Raw genomic sequence first — 20,508 nt, forward strand, 5'->3', positions numbered from 1 at the left:
AATTTTTCCCAAGGCATATTTCCGTTTTTTGAGCAGGTATGTATTGTATATTAGTGGTGAGGAAACGAGATAAGATCGACTGGAGTCTGCCTGTCTCCATGTGATATGCTCTATTGTTACCAAGGAATGGAAATGTGGCATCCTATGGGAATTTACCCACAATTAACATTCTCGTTGCCTCACAGTGTCAGATACTCGACAACAGCAGTGAGGTACGTTTATCTTTCTTATTCGCAACACGGTAAAATCCGAGTTTACAATAATTACATCCTCCTTGTGTTTATATAATTGTGCTTAATTCTCTCTCTCTCTTTCTCTCCCTTTATATATCCATACATGCATGTATGTATATATATATATATATAGATGTATGTATGCATTCATTTATTTATGCATAATAACCCGAGACTGGACGGATAAAATTCGTATGGGAAAACCTTAGAGCATTGTATATTCTCCAAGGGGAAGACTTGGATGGGAAGTATGACTGCTTGCCCTAATCAGCTGATTTTCATGTTTTCTCGTTTTCCTTTCCATGTTGTATGATTAATATATTAAATATACTATATTTTAGTTGCATAATCGAAATAGATTAAAATTCTAAATAATAATAATAATAATAATAACAACAGACCATGGTAGAAAAAAATAATTGCACTTAATAATACGATCGGTTTATATCGAGATATAGTATGGAAAATAACATTCACAAAAATGCGTTGTTATACATCGTACGATCGGTAATATTTCGTTTTGGAATGAATTTTTGCGAACCATAAACTTCTCAACCAAACGTTATTTTATTCTCATTGTACGTTGCTTATTCATATTTGTTAGCATTAATGATATGTACGATGTCAATAGGTCGTCCATTTTGTAGCCAAGAGAGGTTTCGCACAGCAATTTCGACCCTCTTACCAGGTTACCGATGGTCATGTGAAAGTATGTGTTACCTGACGACCAGTTAGAGATTCTGGTGAACGGATGTGTAACTAGGATATCCTGGAAGGTGGTGGCCAAACAAAACTAGCGTTAGTCTGCGAAATTAATTACCATACTTTGCGGACATGTTGAGAAACTTAATAAATCGACATAACGAACCTTCGTCTGCGGATGTATCAAGCTCACTCCGTGTTTATTGATAGCAATCAGCAACATTTCTGGGTAATTTGGTTCAGTGCTTTGCTTCACTTCGAAAAATGCAGATCCGAAAGTCGGCCAGCGGTATACGATCTTCAGAAATGTTATTTTCGCGTCCTCTGGACTCATTCCTGCAACGTGTATCGTCATTCATGAATCACCGGTGCTTAAATGGTACAATTTTAAAACTGAACTATCAATCTTATGCCATATAATTACCCGCGTCTTGATTGTACGACCCGACGATCGATCTCTTCCAATCATTAGAACTCTGAATCTTTACCAAATCCGCGGGCACCAATTCTCGTAGCATTTGCCTGAAACGGTATTATGATTATTATTATTATTGCTGTTATTATTTTTGTTGTTGTTCGTATATTATTAATACTGTGTACTCGAAGAAACACTTACGGAATTGCTTGTAATTCTTGTTTACTTTCTCCAAATCTTACTCTGTAGACGAGAGCCGCAAGTCGCGAGGCTTCCTCCTTAGTACATTTATGATATCCTGTAACATTCGAGTATATATGGTTTTATCTGGACTTCGATAAAATGATAAATCAATATCTGCTAAGTATTTTCTTAGCCGTACAAGTAATTGAACAATTTTCCAGACTCACCTCTCAGGAGCTTTGGTAGTTCTTGATGAAAGTGAAATATCAAATCGGCGTTTCTGTCCTTCCCAGGTACCGTGTTCGTCCATAACTTTTTCATGAAGAACACTTGATACGTGAATTGGGGAGATACACCTGTTCATTAAAAGTTGAAATATTAGGCAACTCCGGGAGAAACAGTTTCCTTAACTCATTTATATCGTCATCAATACTGACATAAACATTTGCTAACAAACAGAATGTAACCAACCGTCTCGCGATGGTCGGGCTTTTCTTATCCAGTCGGTCAAATGCCTGACGAAATCGAAGAAAAAGTCACCCTCGGGCACGGAGATCACTTTGTCGGCAATTTTGACGAACAGGCTGAATCCTTCCCCCGAGCGTAGGTTCAAACGTTGCGCTATGTTCTGGCAGAAGTCTTTCGCTCTTGTCGACGAATCCACCTCAAACGCCTGGGCGTCAAAATTTAAGCAAGGCCAAATTTCCATTATAATTATACTTTTATGCATAGTTTATTAATTTGTACGACAATAACGTGACTCACCTCGTCCGTATCGTCAGGGAAATAAACTTTGTGAAATATCTGCGTCGTCTTGTGCTGGATTGCTTCCACCTCAACCTGATGAGGGGGATATTTTCTCTGACCGTTTCGCAATGTCTTTTGCAGCCTCTGCAGGGAGTCTTGAGATATCGGATGGCGTCGTGTCCGCAGAAACAGGGTCAATTCCTTGAAGGTAATAAAATGTCATCTGCTATTCGCGGGACAAAATAATTCCGTGGTGAATAACAGATTGCTTTGAATACCTTGAGAAGGCTTTGACTGCAGGTGAATAATCCGGTGGCAAGCCACATCAGCTCCCAGCCACGTTCCTCGCTGAGTCTGTTTCTGTTGTCCGTCAATTGCTTCATTATCTGGCAGTATATCTCGTCGCGAAGTATCTCATTCTTTAGCGGACCGTCGAAAATGTGGTCTGTATACTCGTTGCCTATGCGCGGTCTCTTCGTCGGTAAATCACCCATGTATTTGAGTATGGCGTTGAAGGCAAAGCACGCCTCCTCCGCGAGCTCCTCCTTCGATATCAGCTTCTTCAGCAGTGGCTGTTTTATCGGATCCCTCGAATGTCGCCACAACTCGTCGACGTGACCACGGCGAGCGGTCGTCAACGTTAATGCCTTCGACATCGTCCGCTTTGGCGGTGTTCTGAAGAAATAAATTTACTAATCAACCTTATTCGGAAGTGTCGCGTTGAGTGGCATTACCGTATCGTTGCAGGATTTTCTGGGACGATATACGGCACGTACCTGAAATGATCTATTGCGTATTCGGCCAGAGTATGCAGCTTCTCCCGAGATTCTACTCCATTCATTTGCTGTGGGTAAAGACGGCGCCCGTGTTCCGGCCCTTCGATGCTAAATAGTGCCTGCAGCGATAGGAAGAAATTCAATGAAATTAGAAAGCTAATTTCTACTATAATGAAAATACACCTGATCCAATACGTTCTTGCATGTGGTATGTATTACCAGGATATCATTCGGCGGTTTAGTCAGGGATGGCAAAACGTAAACCGTTTCGGCAGGAAAGTCTCCCTTCTCGCCGGTCCTCTCACAGCAGCCGATGCACCATCCGGAATTGAGAACAGTCTCGCCCGTACTCTCTTCCTCGAGTACGATTAGATCGCCTTTTTGGAAACTGAGGAAAGACGTGGCGTCCCCGGGGGCCTTATAGTCCTGCAGTGCAATTACGTACTTGCTGCGTTTCTTCAAACCTTCGAGGAAATAAACCACCAGATCACGGATATCTTCCGCGTTGGGACTCTGGAATGTGAATTCTTCTCCTCGCACCGTTGATAAACTAAACGTCTGGGTGAAGACCTTGTTTGTTCTAAAAAAACAAAGGACAAATTGTAAGTAAATAATCCGTATCGTTGGATAGAGATGCCATATGTTGACGTCGCTGAATTCTATAGGGCAGATAATTTACTTTTGACTAGATACGGTGGTGATTTCGGGAAAGGATAACTCCAGGAGCACTTTTTCTTGATCGTCAACCACGTAGACACCGGTCCAGTTAACGGCTATGATAACGTCGTTTTTGGGTAAGTTTGGTCCGGAATTTCGATAGGCCTCGTAAAATCGTGAGAAGAGTAGCGGCCACTTGAACTTGGCGTAGCTGACGACGTCCTCCTTCACGCGAATCGAGGGTACCTTCTCCTTCAAGTAATAACTCTGACGAAAAAAAAAAAAATGCTAGGATTAATTTCTCCGTAAACGAAGGAAATAAAGCAAAATTATCACCACCAACGAAACGAACGTTACCTTTTTATACGCTTGAACGACGAGGTGGCCCCACCTGTCTATAGCCTTGTCGACACCCGTAAGACAGTAATCCGGTATATAGTTTGGTAGCAGGGTGAAAAGTCTGTCGACGTTCATGTCGGTGAAGTATTCGATGTAGTATTGCTGGGCAGCTATCATGGCGAGGTCTTCCTCCTTGTCGCATCTGTATTCACCGAATTTCACGCCTCTAACGACCTGTTGATATATCAGATTGGTGGCGACCTGATCCTCGGTGGGTTCGTGCCACGGGGCGAATATCTCTTTCCTGAAAAAAAGCCTCCAAGGCGCGTTTCTCTCCTGCGCCCCCTGCTCCTTGGCGTATTGTTCGCATTGAGATATCGCGTCCATTACGTGATCCCCTCCGCTACCGAGGGACGAGACTTTGTCAAACAACGCGATGTATAGAGAAAAGCCGAACTGATCCCTCAGAGATATTTTGTCGGAAAGCTGATTGCATAGTTCCCTGGCGGTTGTTGCAGAGTCGGCGAGCAACGTCTTGGTATTGCCGTCCATAAAGGTGATCGGCAACATTATCGGTTTTTTCGACTTCGTCGCCTGGAGTTCGAGCCAGCTCGGTGGCTGGTTCCTGGTCCCGTTGTTGAATGTTCTCTTCAGCCTGTCTTCGCAGTAGGGCGCGTATCCGGGTGGCCCCTCTCTGATGAACGCGCGTAAATAGCTCACAAACTTTTCTGATGGCGCGAAGCAACCGACGCAGAGAGACAAGAGGATCCAACCCCTGGCGTGCGACGATTTTGACGGGTTATTGGAAAGCTGCTTGCATATCTGACAGTAAATTTCGTCTCTCAATTCGGCGCGCAGGATACCGTGACCTATTATAAAGTGGAGTTTTTCAAGGTTCGACGTCGGCCTCGCCTCGAGCCAAGACTGATAGCTGTCCGCCGTGTACTCGTCGTCCTGCAAACGCCGACGCACGTCCTCGCCGAGCTTGTTTTTTCGCTTCAGGGTCAGTGACACAAGCTTGTGCCGAATCGAACGAGGCTTCTGCTTTAGGAACGTCTCCTAGAGAAGGGATATACGTTAGGGCTTGTTGTTAGAATTCGAGACAGTTTTGAAATACGGTGTGCCGCCATATTAGAGCCCCATCGCCGATAACGAAGAATTATACAACTCACGGGATCCATTCCGATCATTTGCGCTTCCTGGAACTCCTTACTGCGTATGAAATTACGCCCCAACGTGGCCGTCACCTTTGACATAACAGATGTATTGTCCCTGTCCATCGTGTGGTAACGGGGCTCGGGCAGGTCTCCGGTGAATCGCAATATCGTTATCCACAGAGCTTGAGCAGCCTGGAGGAAATAATCAAGGTTATATTTTGTTCACTGAGGATCGTCGAGTTATTGCTTACCAATTGATCTCCTTGCGTATGCAGCGGAAGCAACGGATGCTTAAGCGGCTTCCGGGAGTACTGATGAGTGATGTTTCCCTGGAAGTAGGTGGCGGCGAACTTCTGGAACTTGTATTCCGAGAGATCCTCTTCATCCTCGGACGGCATTTGGATAGGGCTGATCACTTCGTGCTGATCGGCTTTCGGGACTGGTAAATCCTGGGTAAGAAATCATTGTTAATTCAGAGTAAACAATTGTTACTCTTGTCCGATTTTGTTCCACTTGGTGTAACCTTCACTTTCAACGCATCTTGTGTCGCACTTTTTTTACTGTAAATCGTATTCGCTATTATAGAATCAGTCTCACGTTAAACACAGAGGTTTCCCTGGCCGGAGTCGGGGCCTCGCTACTCGAGTCTGGAAGAAAATCGAACATGGCTTCAACTAGTTTGCTGTCATCGACCGGCTCGTCCTGCTTCTTCGCCGCGTCGTTTATGAGGTTTTTCTTAATCTCCATTCGTCGCCTGTCCTCTATCTCCATCTCCATCTCCTTTCTCTCCAGCTCCTGCATTCTCTCCTGCGCAATCGAAATCGGGGTTCAATAGATCGCCCTTCGTATCGGGCCCACACTGAAGAGGAGGAAAATATAACATTACCCTGTAGTTCTGCTCGGCAATTTCCTTGGCCCTTTTGTTCCCCTGGTCCTTAAGCTCCTTTTCCTCCTTCTTGCGGAGTCTCAGCACTTCAATATGATGCCTATAGTCGTATTTGAGCTTCTTGAACCTCCGTTGCGCTATCATCCGTCTGACGTGAGCTTGGATCTTAACGATAGCCCACATCTTCTTGCCGTACATTCTGCGCGTCAAGTAACCCCTTGCGTGGGCCTGCAGCCCGACGATGTGCCCCCTGAGGTGTCGGAACCTGTGTGATAGAACCCTCGACCGAATGAGAGCCTGAAGCCGCATGTACCCGATGCGCATTCGCTTGTATCTCTGCCGCTGGGCGTATCCTCTCCAACACTTTTGGATCTTGACAGCCGCAGCCCGCATCCGCAGGAATCTCCGCCTATACACCCAGCCACGAATGTTCCTTTGTAGAATTAGTATTTTGCGCGTGAGTACGCGGTCCCGTTCCTGCTCGAGGAACAAGTCGTGCGCGTCCTTCAGGAAGACTTTGGTGTGCCCCAGCTGGTAGTCGGATCTCCCAAGCACCGCCTGACATATCCTATATGTTGCAGCTCGGCACTCGGTCTGAAATCAGTTAAAGATGTTCGCGGGAATTCGAGAGCTATATTCTTCGATGGGGCCATTCAAGAATATACGTTCTCAACTACTCGTTTACGATCGTACCAACCTTGTGAGCCGGAGGGATGCCGGCTATGAGAAACCTGTATCTTTCGACAAATTCGTTGAAGGAATGTCTGATTGGGTAGCCGGCTCTTCGTATTCTGATGGTCTCCATCATGCCCGAGTATCTCAATTGACGACAGCAAAGACCTCGATCAAACATCTGCAAAATACGCAGGGTTGAGAGTAACTTGTTCGTATTTGGTCAAATAATAGAGCATGGAAGAATCGTCTTGTTAATCACCATTGGCTTTTTGTACTCATTCGGCTTGATACACCTTATGAAAAACGGTTGGCAACTGCACAGGGTTTTCATTAGAGCATCCAGGGACTTTTTGAACTGGGTCGATAGTGTTGGAGCCCTCTTGCGCGTCTCTGAACCCATTCCGATGTCCTCGGCAAAACAGATTTGCAAAAATTTGTTTGTTGATATGTGAATAAGCTGGAGTAAATCGGCACTAAAAGTATCTCTGTTCTTCTCCAGGAAACCTCGAGTATCGTAGAAAACGACGCCAGCAAAGTGGTTCAGACCAAACGACGTGTTTATGTCCGATTTTGGCTTCAAATAGTTACGATGGCTGCCGTGAGTTTTGTGAATCTTGGCCAGCATCGTTTGGTCGGTTCCCTGAAATTTAGCACGGGTATACAATTGGTAAGCTGCCATGTCCGTTTTGAAGAAGAAACGCGAATGAGCCGATCCATGTGCCTTACCTTGGGAAATTTTGACTCCTCGTCTATCAGGGCCATGATATTGAGCTGTTTGATGGCTATCAGATCGAGAGCATCCTGATTATCAACAAACTCGATGTGCTGCCAGTTAATGCCCTCGTGGTTGTATTCCTCTTGCTCGAGCTTGAATATGTGCTGTACGAAAAATTGCTGAAGATTCTCGTTGGCATAATTTATGCAGAATTGTTCGAAGCTGTTATGATTAAAGTTTTCAAAACCAAATATATCCAGCACTCCGATTGCGCTTCTCGCCATATTTTTCGGCCTGTATATTGCCTCGTTTATCTTCTTCACTATCAAAACGAACAATCGGCCATAAATGCCTTTCACAAAAGCATCGCGGATGTCGACTGACTGATCTCTCGATAACGTGGAAACCTGTTGATCAGAAAATTATCGTCGATGTACTTGGGATATTCGCTCGGTAAATATTGACAACAACAACAATAACAACAAAAACCAACGGAGGGTATATATTAGATGGGGTACATCCCCATGAGCCGTTAGGCTTGTGTGGGCCAAGGGAGGGAATGGATTAGTGACCATAATTACGTGAATGCAGCCGTCTTAAGATGTCATCTTCGACTTGGGCCAAACTTTACTGATTATAGGTATAACGTACCACTGTTTCTCCATGTGCGAATATCGTACGCCTCGTCAGTGCAGCGATCAGAGGTTGGACAGGAACTCCTAAAAGGCTCGCAACTCGCTGGACGTTGGTTTGCTCCGGTATTTCCGTAGCGTCAAGGTTATCTACAAAAACGTAAAAAGTAACGGGCGTTAACGAGAATCCTACGCAAGTTTTTTCTGAAATAATATAGGTCATTTTTGTATTATTACGAACCTACTACAGTTGCTTTATATTTTATGTTCCCGGTATGCAACAACGCGGCCAGGAGTTTGAGTATTTCCCATATTTCAGCGTCGGTGAACAGCAAGACTTTCATCGCCGATCTAATGTCCGCAAATTCGGCAGCATCATCTCGTCCTTCGCAGGTGATGCTTCCCCCCTTCCAAAGCCCAAAATTGTCAGATTATTATTAAATAGATAATAATTTGATTTCTATAACATTTCGCATGGCAATTAATTATCCACATTCGTATGACAAAATGTTACGGTGGGAGAGGGAGATCATCAATGTTAATATACTATATTCACCCCTGTCAAGTATTTGTACGTAGAAGCGTCGTCCAGTTCCAACTTTTTCTTCTCTTCTCTGGAAAGCCCGGCGAGTATGCAGTAGAATATATGGTAATTCCTTTCATCGGTGCTCTGCGATACGATGCGTGACTTTTCAAGGAGGTACTGCTCTATCTTGGCTCCCTCGATCACCCCGAGCTCGTTGAAGTGGATGTCAATGTATTTGCCAAATCTCGACGAATTGTCGTTTCTTACCGTTTTCGCGTTTCCGAATGCTGAAGACAGCGATTAAGGTTGATCGGGTGAGCGTTTGATTAACAGAATAGTTTAAGCATGATAATATGTAAAGAAATAGCATATGCGGAATCTCCTTGCCTTCCAGAATGGGATTAGCCTCGAGTATCTGTTGCTCTATCCAAGAATGTTTGCCGCTAATCGCAGCAAGGTATTGGAGTATTAACTTGGTGCTCTCAGTTTTTCCGGCCCCGCTCTCTCCGCTGGATGAAAAAAAAAGAAATGAAAGAACACGGACTGAATAATTTTTTTCCAATTCAGCGAGCCCGGGCTTCGTGATCTCGTTTAATTGTCAGTTTTTGAAAGTACCTGATCACGATGCACTGGTCCTGCCCATATCGTTTCATGTGCGTATAGCTATTGTCTCCTATGGCGAATATGTGAGGTGGAAGTTCGCCGATTTTTCGATCTTTGTAGAGTTTTATTTGCTCCGCGGTGTAGATCGGTAATATTTGATAGGGGTTCACTGCGACCAGAATCGACCCAGTGTAAGTCTATAAAAGAAAGTGAGGATCATTCGGGTGCAGCGAAACGATGAATTGAGCCCCACCGGATACTCTAGAATTTGATACTCCACAGCGTTAGTTTATTATTTAGTTTATTATCAGCGACACTGCGCAGGGAGAGGGAATATTTAAGTAATAGTAAAGACTCGCTCCCAGTATATAATCGTCTCGAGCATTGAGCAAAGATACGTGTTTGCTTTACGAAACGAGTGATAAAGTTATAAGTAAATCGCACCGTTATGTCTTACTCGGAGCTTCGTCTAACGTGGAAACCTGCGGAATGTTTTATGTCACAGATGGGTCTAGACTAATGAAAACTGCTTACGTATATGAGATTCTCGTTGTAGCGGATGAGAAGATTTCTCAGAATACCAGCTTCGTGAAGGTCTCCGAGGCTGATCATGTCTTCTACGCCCTGGACGGATGTAGCGTGCATCGCCTTTATCCTCCGCTCTGGAGTCAGCCATTGTTCCTACAACAAGGATAACTAATGAGTATGAATAACTGATCAACGCTTACCACCAGCAATATTTCGGTGTCCTATGAATACCTTATTGTCGTCGTCTTTGACCTGGATTCTTCTACCCTCGGCCGATACGACGCGAGCCCCGATCGCTACGTCGAACTCCCTTCCAGATACGGGCTCGATCCATATGTAATCTCCCTATGGAATGAAGAATTTTTAAGGTTTCGCGCGAGCACCGATCGAGAAGGTAATCGATCGATCGGTGTTACTTAATAATCAATGGAGCAGGTTGCAAGTAGCTGATACACATCATATCTATCTCCATAGCATCGCATCATAATAGTTTATCAATAGTGGCATGTAAACAGATCTTGGTAGCAGTCCGAGCAGCGAAAGATTCTCGTTAATTCCTCGGCCCATTTACTCAGCCACCGGAACATCGGAAGAGCACTTCCGCACTCGGAACTGCTGCAGAGGTCGCCGCCACGGCCGACGCCCCTTCGGTATTCACCGTTTACGAATTCGGTTGATCACCGTTTAACTTATTTTTTTTATTTTTTCCTCTGAACAGGCCGATAATTCACGGAAGTCAATGTTCTAATGTACATATATAGTTGCATGATTATAATGCATAGAACGGAGCGAATCAGAGCTGAGTAAATAAATGGAGTGAATAATTTGTGCCCAACGTCGGGTCAACCTACCCGCGTGACGATGACCATCTCTCAAATCTTGGCCGCTGTCCCGCCACCTGAAACAATAATCTATGAAGTTATTTCACGATGATCGGCACACGATTGATCTTTCATCATCCCCGAGTGCGTGAAAATGCGTACACTATACCTGTGTATTATAATAATACGCGCAGTAAAACGACATTCATGGCACAAGCGTATGTAACGCGACAAGGCTGTTTATCAGGCAGCCTTCGAGTATCATAAAAATCTATCATCATTACATAGATCCCGCATTCCCGCGGCACGTCTTACAGCCTACAGCGACTTGTAACGGCACGGGTTTAATTCAAGATGCGCGTGCACTGTAAGCCTGTAACTTCGCCGAGGTGAAGAGGAGGAGGGAGGGGTCGATACACGCACGTATTATACGTTATACACGTAACATGCATACGAGCCCGGAGAACTCTATTCGGCCTCGTACGCAAAACAATCACCGGCCACGAGGTGCAACGAGTTTCAGTGTCGGGCGTCGGGGATGTAATTACCATAAGCAATTATGGCGCGATGCTGCACCGGTACTTACAACAGTAGGTTGCTGCTGCTGTTGCTGCTGCCGCTGCAGCATACCTAGATCGAACCTAGATATTTTATTCATTTAACGCGCGCAAACGGGCCCCTTTCCGTTTCTCATACCGATGCTGTTCTTCGAGACCCGTCGCGCCGCGACGAGACAGAGAAGTTGTTATCCTGGTCAATCACCGTTAACGCTCGCGGTATAAGAGCCAACTTTAAACCTGTTTGCGAAGTGGGTTAGATATTCTGCTTGTATACACTTATACATGTACAGTAAGTGTGTACACAGCCGCGCAACCCGGCTGTACAAGACCATCGTCGTCGGCTATATCCGCTTACGCGTTTATACGTATAAGACTCGATAGTCGATAATTCGCGTCAACTGATACCTATACTGCAAAATGAAGCGTACACCCGCTTCTCTCACGACTATGTCTACTTACGTATGTACGTTACGTCTAGTGCACCGGACTAAATTGCTGATCTTTTCTTTACCTTGCTCTCCTTCGTTTCTCTTCCTCGACCGCGGTTCATTTCGATACAGCTAATTATCACCAATCTTCATGGTGCGTGACTCTGCACGTCGAAAGAGGGATGGCGAGAGTTCGTTGTATTGTTTACACAACGCGGAGGTATTTCCGAGTGCGTACGCTCATATTTCCGTGCACTGGTTTATCGGATATGTCTTGTCTCTGCGTGATGGCTGTGTTTGCAGGAGGGTATGTACTAATGAGACTGAAGTTAGTTGCGTTAACGCAACGAAACATTGCGGGGGAAAAAAGACTATTTTGCAAGTTTATAGTGACTTTGAAGTAGCAAAGTTTTCAAAATATGAATCCGTATTGTCTCATTTTAATTTATTGCATTTTCGACATTTCTGCAATTGTGAAATAGCGATTTTTTCGAAAAGTAAATCATTACAATAACGTTACCAACTTCAGGTTCATATGTACTATGTAACGCCGCGCGCACGTGCGCGACCCCAGTTAAGCACGACTGCGACTCGTAGATGTGTATGTATAATTCATACCTAAGACGGGAACATAGATACATACACATCGAAACTTGGATTTCGAGAATATCAGGCATTCAAATCACATTCGGAGCTCAAAAAAATGTAATTAAACATACAGCCAACAGGTCTCAAACTGAATCGCGATGGTTGAAACGGTCAACCAGTACATCGGGTGGGGCGTTCCGTCGCTGTTATAAAAACATGGAAAATCTCAGTACTATTTTGCTGCAAGGATGGTATACTTGTATGTGCATTATTAGCACACGCGCAACTGTGCTAACATTGATAATATGACGATGAGCTGATCTGACCGAATGCCTTGTTTCCTGGGTACCTTATAAGTCATACCTGATGCATAATATCATATGTACCTACATGCTTACATCACAGTATAGATGCGTATATTGAAATCACACAATGTTTAATTATTACGTTTCTCAGGTGTGTATGATTCATACGAAATTTCCCCGCAACTGTATATACACCATTTAGTACTGCAGGGAGGAAAGAAAAAGGCGTCTACCGCGGAGAAACCGGAGTCCGAAAAAATTGTTATCCAAGCGTAGTTGGTGCGAGAGTCTACCGAGCCTCCTGATACGCCCGATCGGGAATCCCGTACAACAGTCAAGGTATTAAGCAGCAGCAGCAGCACAGCAGTCGTTGACTGCAAAAATATATGGGGAATCCACGATGAAGGAAGGAACGGTCAGTGGTAACGGTAGGTCTTACAGAGTTCGATTCCTGCTAGACGCGGCGGAGCGTGATAGAGATGAGAAATATCATATTTTCTATACACACCGACGTGTATGTAGGTAAAACAATTGAAAAAGTAATTGACCGAGCTTCAAAAATCGCGCGTGTCAGTGCATAATCGCTACATTAAATATAGATCGCCGTCGTAATTTTCCAGCGCCTCGTACAGAGATCAAGGTCTCTGTCGCGTCCCATAATATTATATACACACGCGTGCACATAGGAGGCATTCGTGTATGTATAATAGACGATATGTGCGTAATAGATGCTTAGCTCACCTTGTTGAATATGCGTAGGTAATTGCGGGTGTATTAATCGGCTAAATCCCAAGACTCCATAAGGCGGCACACTGCAGAACACTGATCGGTACTCGGCGACCTTTCATTCCCAAAATATTCACCGTCTATTACAGGTGTGGAAGATCGAGTCGTTAAAGTCGCGGCGATTTACGTAAAAGTACAGCGTCGAGACGGCGCGCGTCGCGTCTCGAGACCGAGGCTTCTCCGATAACGAGACAATTGTAATAAAACAAGGGTAAAGGAACGATCGAGAATAATATCTGAACAGTTTTTAACGCCGGAGTCTACCTTTAACCGCTTATACGGCTACAACGCACCGTACGGGGTACGCGGTGACCGGCACATTAACACCACACTCGCTCGGGGAGGTTCGGTTTAGATCGGAAAGTGACTGTGGCTGTCGCCTGGCTTATGCCTACCTGTAGCCAGGTGGAAGTGGCGGCGTGCTGCTCGCTATGCTAGGCGAGGCGCGCCAAGGTAAATAGCTGACTGAATGTTGACTGAATGGAGAGCGCGAGTCACGACTCGACGACCGCACCGCGTGACGGCAGGTGAGCGAGAGCAGGGACGATACTTCGAGGACGGGGGGCCCCACCTGTCGTCCCGGTTTGAACTCACCAGGAGAAGAAATCCGGAGAAGGAAAGAGGATGCAACGACTACCTGCCTGACCTACAGTCTGAAGACTCTGAAGATCTCCGCTCTCTCACAAGGACCACGAGGCGGATTCCCGATGATGATGATGATAATTGATTCGAGGTGAAAGATAAGGAGGAAGGCGAAGAAATGGAAGACGGATCGGGTGGCAGCGTTCAGTTTAGACACGTTTCTTTCTTTCCGTTCGTGCTATTTATGTATCACACTTATTCCGTATACGACTGCGGAAAACTTTCTACCACATGCAGCTTCTTGCGAGATATAGATTCGCTGCGAATTGTAATCAAAGACGATCTTCAGGAATCGGAGCTTAGTGTTAGTCAAAACGATGTCGATTATTCAATAAACCCAAGCTGTAATAATTGGAATGACGGCGAAACCTTACCTAGGCCTAATAATTTTTGTACATTGTGTGTAGGTATCGACATAATTTTGCGGGAGGAATCGATTGCGCCCAGTTTGAATTCGCTGCAAGCAAGAGATCGAGAGTTACAGCTTAAATGCCAGACATCGTTTTCGCAATACTCTCTTTACGCTGCGTGTTCTAAATTCCCGGGGGTCGAATTAATTAAGATATGCTGACAAATCAATTCCGAGACAAAGAATTTTTGTCTCCAAAAATGGTAAGGCTAACTCCTTTGGATTTTTCGCGAAAATTTTGACGATTTAGAAAATGCTGGGATCAATGCTTTGTCGCACTACATCGACGTAATATTGCGAAAGGAATCGATTGCGCAATCTTGACTCGGCGCAAACCACAGATTGAGAGAAACGGCCCTAAAGCACGAAATTTGCACCAGGTTGTGAGACAGGTATGGGACGGATATATCAAATTCGTAGCTAAAAAGTTTCGTTTCGGTGTATTTTCAGTATATTCATCACGCCTTAATCCTAATACAAGTGTTCAAGTGTCAGTGTATATTACGTGGACAAGTTGATTAATGATATCAAAGTACATCAAAATGTTTGAAAATGATCGAACATTTCGTAACAGAACTGAAAATTATCTTACGATGTAAGCGTACGATACATATTCCCTTGAGCAGCATACAGAAAATAGTACATGAGACAGTGATTCATGTAGTTTAAAAATATACCTATATTAGTAGACATGTATAACATTGTATTGTCACATGCAACTTGAATTAAAATAAATGATGAACAACTTTCTGTGTGTTTTCTTGTCATTTCTTCAACGTTTGGGACGTCGCTATATTCATATCTTTGTTGCGTTGCTCAAAGACGCATTCGTCGGATAAGAGTCATAGGAATTATTCTGAAAAGAAAGATTTTCGATGCCGGAAACAAAAAAAAACTAACGCCTTTGAATTTTTGGCGAAATTTTTGACGACTTTGGAGTGTGCTGCAGACCATTCTTTCAAGCTCTATTCCGACGTACTTTGGCGTGAGAGATCGATTAAACGCAATCCGATTACGCTGCCGGCGACAAGAACAGAGTTACAGCCGAAAAACGAGACATCCTTTTCGTAATATATCTGCGGCAGGTCTTTCCTCCGACGTTTCTGTACTGTTGGTCCTACGCTCCTTTTGCTGCCTTTCTGAGTTCCTGGGCGTCCAATAAGTTAAGTAAGGGTCATGAAAATCCATTCTGAAACGACGAATTTTCGGCTCCGCAAATGACCAAAAAAGTAAGGCTAACCCCGTTGGATTTTTGACGAAAATTTCGACGATTCTGAAAAGCGCTGCAATCAATTCTTTGAGGCACTATTCCGACATCATTTTGGGAGAGAAATCGATGAAGCGCAGTCCCAAAACGCTGCGAGCAACGGATCGAAAGTTACAGCCAAAAAACTGGAGATTTTTATCGCCATTTCTCTGCTATTGGTCCGACGCTCTTTTTCATGTGTTTTTTGAGTTTCTGGGGGTCCAATTACTCTGGAGATGGTCATACAAATCGATTCCGAGACGAGAAATTTTCGGCTCCGAAAATGACCAAAAAAGTAAGGCTAACCCCTTTGGATTTTTGACAAGAATTTCGACGATTCTGAAAAGCGCTGCAATCAATTCTTTGCGGCACTATTCCGACGTGATTTTGCGAGAGGAATCGATAAAGCGCAGTCCCAATACGCTGCGAGCAACGGATCAAAAGTTACAGCCAAAAAACTGGAGATTTTTACCGCCATTTCTCTGCTGTTGGTCCGACGCTCTTTTTCATGTGTTTTCCGAGTTCCTGGGGGTCCAATTACTCTGGAGATGGTCATACAAATCGATTCCGAGACCAGAAATTTTCGGCTCCGAAAATGACCAAAAAAGTAAGGCTAACCCCTTTGGATTTTTGACGAAAATTTCGACGATTCTGAAAAGCGCTGCAATCAATTCTTTGAGGCACTATTCCGACGTAATTTTGCGAGAGGAATCGGTAAGGCGCAGTCCCAATACGCTGCGAGCAACGGATCAAAAGTTACAGCCAAATAACTGGAGATTTTCATCGCCATTTCTCTGCTATTGGTCCGACGCTCTTTTCAATGTGTTTTCCGAGTTCCTGGGGGTCCAATTACTCTAGAGATGGTCATACAAATCGATTCTGAGACGAGCAATTTCCGGCTCCGAAAATGACCAAAAAAGTAAGGCTAACCCCTTTGGATTTTTGACGAAAATTTCGACGACTTTGAAAAGTGCTGCAACTAATTCTTTAGAGCACTATTCCGACGTAATTTTTCGAGAGAAATCGATTGAGCGTAGTCCCAATACGCTGCGAGCAACGGATCAAAAGTTACAGCCAAAAAACTGCAGATTTTCGTCGTCATTTCTCTGCTGTTGGTCCTACGCTTTTTTGAATGTGTATTTTGAGTTCCTGGGGTCCCAATTAGCCAAGAAACGGTCATACAAATCAATTCGGAGACCAAAAATTTCCGTCTCCAAAATTCGCAAAAAAAAGTAAGGCTAACCCCTTTGGATTTTTGGCGAAAATTTCGACGACTTTGAAAAGTGCTGCAATTACTTCTTTAATGCACTATTCCGACGTAATTTTTCGAGAGAAATCGATTGAGCGTAGTCCCAATACGCTGCGAGCAACGGATCAAAAGTTACAGCCAAAAAACTGCAGATTTTCGTCGTCATTTCTCTGCTGTTGGTCCTACGCTTTTTTTAATGTGTATTTTGAGTTCCTGGGGTCCCAATTAGCCAAGAAACGGTCATACAAATCAATTCGGAGACCAAAAATTTCCGTCTCCAAAATTCGCAAAAAAAAGTAAGGCTAACCCCTTTGGATTTTTGGCGAAAATTTCGACGACTTTGAAAAGTGCTGCAATTACTTCTTTAATGCACTATTCCGACGTGATTTTTCGAGAGAAATCGATTGAGCGTAGTCCCAATACGCTGCGAGCAGCGGATCAAAAGTTACAGCCAAAAAACTGCAGATTTTCGTCGTCATTTCTCTGCTGTTGGTCCTACGCTTTTTTTAATGTGTTCTTTGAGTTCCTGAGGTCCCAATTAGCCAAGAAACGGTCATAACAATCAATTCGGAGACCAAAAATTTTCGGCTTCAAAATTCGCAAAAAAAAGTAAGGCTAACCCCTTTGGATTTTTTGCGAAAATTTCGACGACTTTGAAAAGTGCTGCAATTAATTCTTTAGAGCACTATTCCGACGTAATTTTTCGAGAGAAATCGATTGAGCGTAGTCCCAATACGCTGCGAGCAACGGGTCAAAAGTTACAGCCAAAAAACTGCAGATTTTCGTCGTCATTTCTCTGCTGTTGGTCCTACGCTTTTTTTAATGTGTATTTTGAGTTCCTGAGGTCCCAATTAGCCAAGAAACGGTCATACCAATCAATTCGGAGACCAAAAATTTTCGGCTTCAAAATTCGCAGAAAAAAGTAAGGCTAACCCCTTTGGATTTTTGGCGAAAATTTCGGCGACTTTGAAAAGTGCTGCAATCAATTCTTTAGAGCACTATTCCGACGTAATTTTTCGAGAGAAATCGATTGAGCGTAGTCCCAATACGCTGCGAGCAACGGATCAAAAGTAACAGCTAAAAAACTGCAGATTTTCGTCGTCATTTCTCTGCTGTTGGTCCTACGCTTATTTTAATGTGTTCTTTGAGTTCCTGGGGTCCCAATTAGCCTAGAAACGGTCATACAAATCAATTCGGGGACCAAAAATTTTCGGCTCCAAAATTCGCAAAAAAAAGTAAGGCTAACGCCTTTGGATTTTTTGCGAAAATTTCGACGACTTTGAAAAGTGCTGTCATTAATTCTTTAGAGCACTATTCCGACGTAATTTTTCGAGAGAAATCGATTGAGCGTAGTCCCAATACGCTGCGAGCAACGGGTCAAAAGTTACAGCCAAAAAACTGCAGATTTTCGTCGTCATTTCTCTGCTGTTGGTCCTACGCTTTTTTTAATGTGTATTTTGAGTTCCTGAGGTCCCAATTAGCCAAGAAACGGTCAAACCAATCAATTCGGAGACCAAAAATTTTCGGCTTCAAAATTCGCAAAAAAAAGTAAGGCTAACCCCTTTGGATTTTTGGCGAAAATTTCGGCGACTTTGAAAAGTGCTGCAATCAATTCTTTAGAGCACTATTCCGACGTAATTTTTCGAGAGAAATCGATTGAGCGTAGTCCCAATACGCTGCGAGCAACGGATCAAAAGTTACAGCTAAAAAACTGCAGATTTTCGTCGTCATTTCTCTGCTGTTGGTCCTACGCTTTTTTTAATGTGTTCTTTGAGTTCCTGGGGTCCCAATTAGCCTAGAAACGGTCATACAAATCAATTCGGAGACCAAAAATTTTCGGCTATAATATTCGCAAAAAAAAGTAAGGCTAACCCCTTTGGATTTTTGGCGAAAATTTCGACGACTTTGAAAAGTGCTGCAATCAATTCTTTAGAGCACTATTCCGACGTAATTTTTCGAGAGAAATCGATTGAGCGTAGTCCCAATACGCTGCGAGCAACGGGTCAAAAGTGACAGCCAAAAAACTGCAGATTTTCGTCGTCATTTCTCTGCTGTTGGTCCTACGCTTTTTTTAATGTGTATTTTGAGTTCCTGGGGTCCCAATTAGCCAAGAAACGGTCATACAAATCAATTCGGAGACCAAAAATTTCCGGCTTCAAAATTCGCAAAAACAAGTAAGGCTAACCCCTTTGGATTTTTGGCGAAAATTTCGACGACTTTGAAAAGTGCTGCAAATAATTCTTCAGAGCACTATTCCGACGTAATTTTTCGAGAGAAATCGATTGAGCGTAGTCCCAATACGCTGCGAGCAGCGGATCAAAAGTTACAGCCAAAAAACTGCAGATTTTCGTCGTCATTTCTCTGCTGTTGGTCCTACGCTTTTTTTAATGTGTATTTTGAGTTCCTGGGGTCCCAATTAGCCAAGAAACGGTCATACAAATCAATTCGGAGACCAAAAATTTCCGTCTCCAAAATTCGCAAAAAAAAGTAAGGCTAACCCCTTTGGATTTTTGGCGAAAATTTCGACGACTTTGAAAAGTGCTGCAATTACTTCTTTAATGCACTATTCCGACGTAATTTTTCGAGAGAAATCGATTGAGCGTAGTCCCAATACGCTGCGAGCAGCGGATCAAAAGTTACAGCCAAAAAACTACAGATTTTCGTCGTCATTTCTCTGCTGTTGGTCCTACGCTTTTTTTAATGTGTTTTTTGAGTTCCTGAGGTCCCAATTAGCCAAGAAACGGTCATAACAATCAATTCGGAGACCAAAAATTTTCGGCTTCAAAATTCGCAAAAAAAAGTAAGGCTAACCCCTTTGGATTTTTGGCAAAAATTTCGACGACTTTGAAAAGTGCTGCAATCAATTCTTTAGAGCACTATTCCGACGTAATTTTTCGTGAGAAATCGATTGAGCGTAGTCCCAATACGCTGCGAGCAACGGATCAAAAGATACAGCCAAAAAACTGCAGATTTTCGTCGTCATTTCTCTGCTGTTGGTCCTACGCTTTTTTTAATGTGTTCTTTGAGTTCCTGAGGTCCCAATTAGCCAAGAAACGGTCATAACAATCAATTCGGAGACCAAAAATTTTCGGCTTCAAAATTCGCAAAAAAAAGTAAGGCTAACCCCTTTGGATTTTTTGCGAAAATTTCGACGACTTTGAAAAGTGCTGCAATTACTTCTTTAATGCACTATTCCGACGTAATTTTTCGAGAGAAATCGATTGAGCGTAGTCCCAATACGCTGCGAGCAGCGGATCAAAAGTTACGGCCAAAAAACTACAGATTTTCGTCGTCATTTCTCTGCTGTTGGTCCTACGCTTTTTTTAATGTGTTCTTTGAGTTCCTGAGGTCCCAATTAGCCAAGAAACGGTCATAACAATCAATTCGGAGACCAAAAATTTTCGGCTTCAAAATTCGCAAAAAAAAGTAAGGCTAACCCCTTTGGATTTTTGGCAAAAATTTCGACGACTTTGAAAAGTGCTGCAATCAATTCTTTAGAGCACTATTCCGACGTAATTTTTCGTGAGAAATCGATTGAGCGTAGTCCCAATACGCTGCGAGCAGCGGATCAAAAGTTACAGCCAAAAAACTGCAGATTTTCGTCGTCATTTCTCTGCTGTTGGTCCTACGCTTTTTTTAATGTGTTCTTTGAGTTCCTGAGGTCCCAATTAGCCAAGAAACGGTCATAACAATCAATTCG

The 20,508-nt window shown here is 43.6% G+C and overlaps 1 protein-coding gene across 3 annotated transcripts; it reads right to left on the bottom strand.

Annotated features, from left to right (window-relative positions):
- Window positions 1–658: 658 nt before the first annotated feature.
- On the bottom strand, window positions 659–13,747 carry LOC124411188 (myosin-VIIa). 3 transcript variants are annotated; one of them, XM_046890159.1, is made up of 28 exons: window positions 13,658–13,747; window positions 10,626–10,672; window positions 10,006–10,119; window positions 9,781–9,927; window positions 9,259–9,443; window positions 9,031–9,152; window positions 8,674–8,930; window positions 8,359–8,524; window positions 8,137–8,267; window positions 7,497–7,892; window positions 7,030–7,410; window positions 6,793–6,948; window positions 6,096–6,689; window positions 5,807–6,016; window positions 5,461–5,658; window positions 5,225–5,401; window positions 4,071–5,111; window positions 3,736–3,980; window positions 3,276–3,636; window positions 3,057–3,175; window positions 2,559–2,955; window positions 2,299–2,481; window positions 2,005–2,206; window positions 1,761–1,889; window positions 1,552–1,648; window positions 1,360–1,457; window positions 1,102–1,271; window positions 659–1,002 (listed from the first exon to the last, which is right to left on the bottom strand). In XM_046890159.1, the coding sequence occupies exons 2-28, from the start codon at window positions 10,641–10,643 to the stop codon at window positions 796–798; spliced, it is 6,501 nt and encodes a 2,166-aa protein (XP_046746115.1). In that variant the 5' UTR covers window positions 10,644–10,672; window positions 13,658–13,747; the 3' UTR covers window positions 659–795. The 3 variants fall into 3 exon arrangements, with proteins under 3 accessions (XP_046746115.1, XP_046746114.1, XP_046746116.1); XM_046890158.1 differs by lacking the exon at window positions 13,658–13,747 and adding an exon at window positions 13,218–13,639; XM_046890160.1 differs by lacking the exon at window positions 13,658–13,747 and adding an exon at window positions 13,218–13,639 and having other exon boundaries at window positions 10,626–10,685.
- Between the last annotated feature and the right edge of the window lie 6,761 nt (window positions 13,748–20,508).

The sequence above is a fragment of the Diprion similis genome, chromosome 10 (genome assembly GCF_021155765.1).
Source record: "Diprion similis isolate iyDipSimi1 chromosome 10, iyDipSimi1.1, whole genome shotgun sequence".
NCBI lineage: Eukaryota > Metazoa > Arthropoda > Insecta > Hymenoptera > Diprionidae > Diprion > Diprion similis.

Bases quoted from the DNA above. Each gene is read 5' to 3' on its own strand.
- LOC124411188 (XM_046890159.1), bottom strand. The intron at 9,444-9,780 runs GTAAGCAGTTTT...TTTCTTTTATAG, and splicing joins ACAACGAGAATCTCATATAC to ACTTACACTGGGTCGATTCT. The intron at 6,690-6,792 runs GTTGGTACGATC...AACTGATTTCAG, and splicing joins GCATCCCTCCGGCTCACAAG to ACCGAGTGCCGAGCTGCAAC.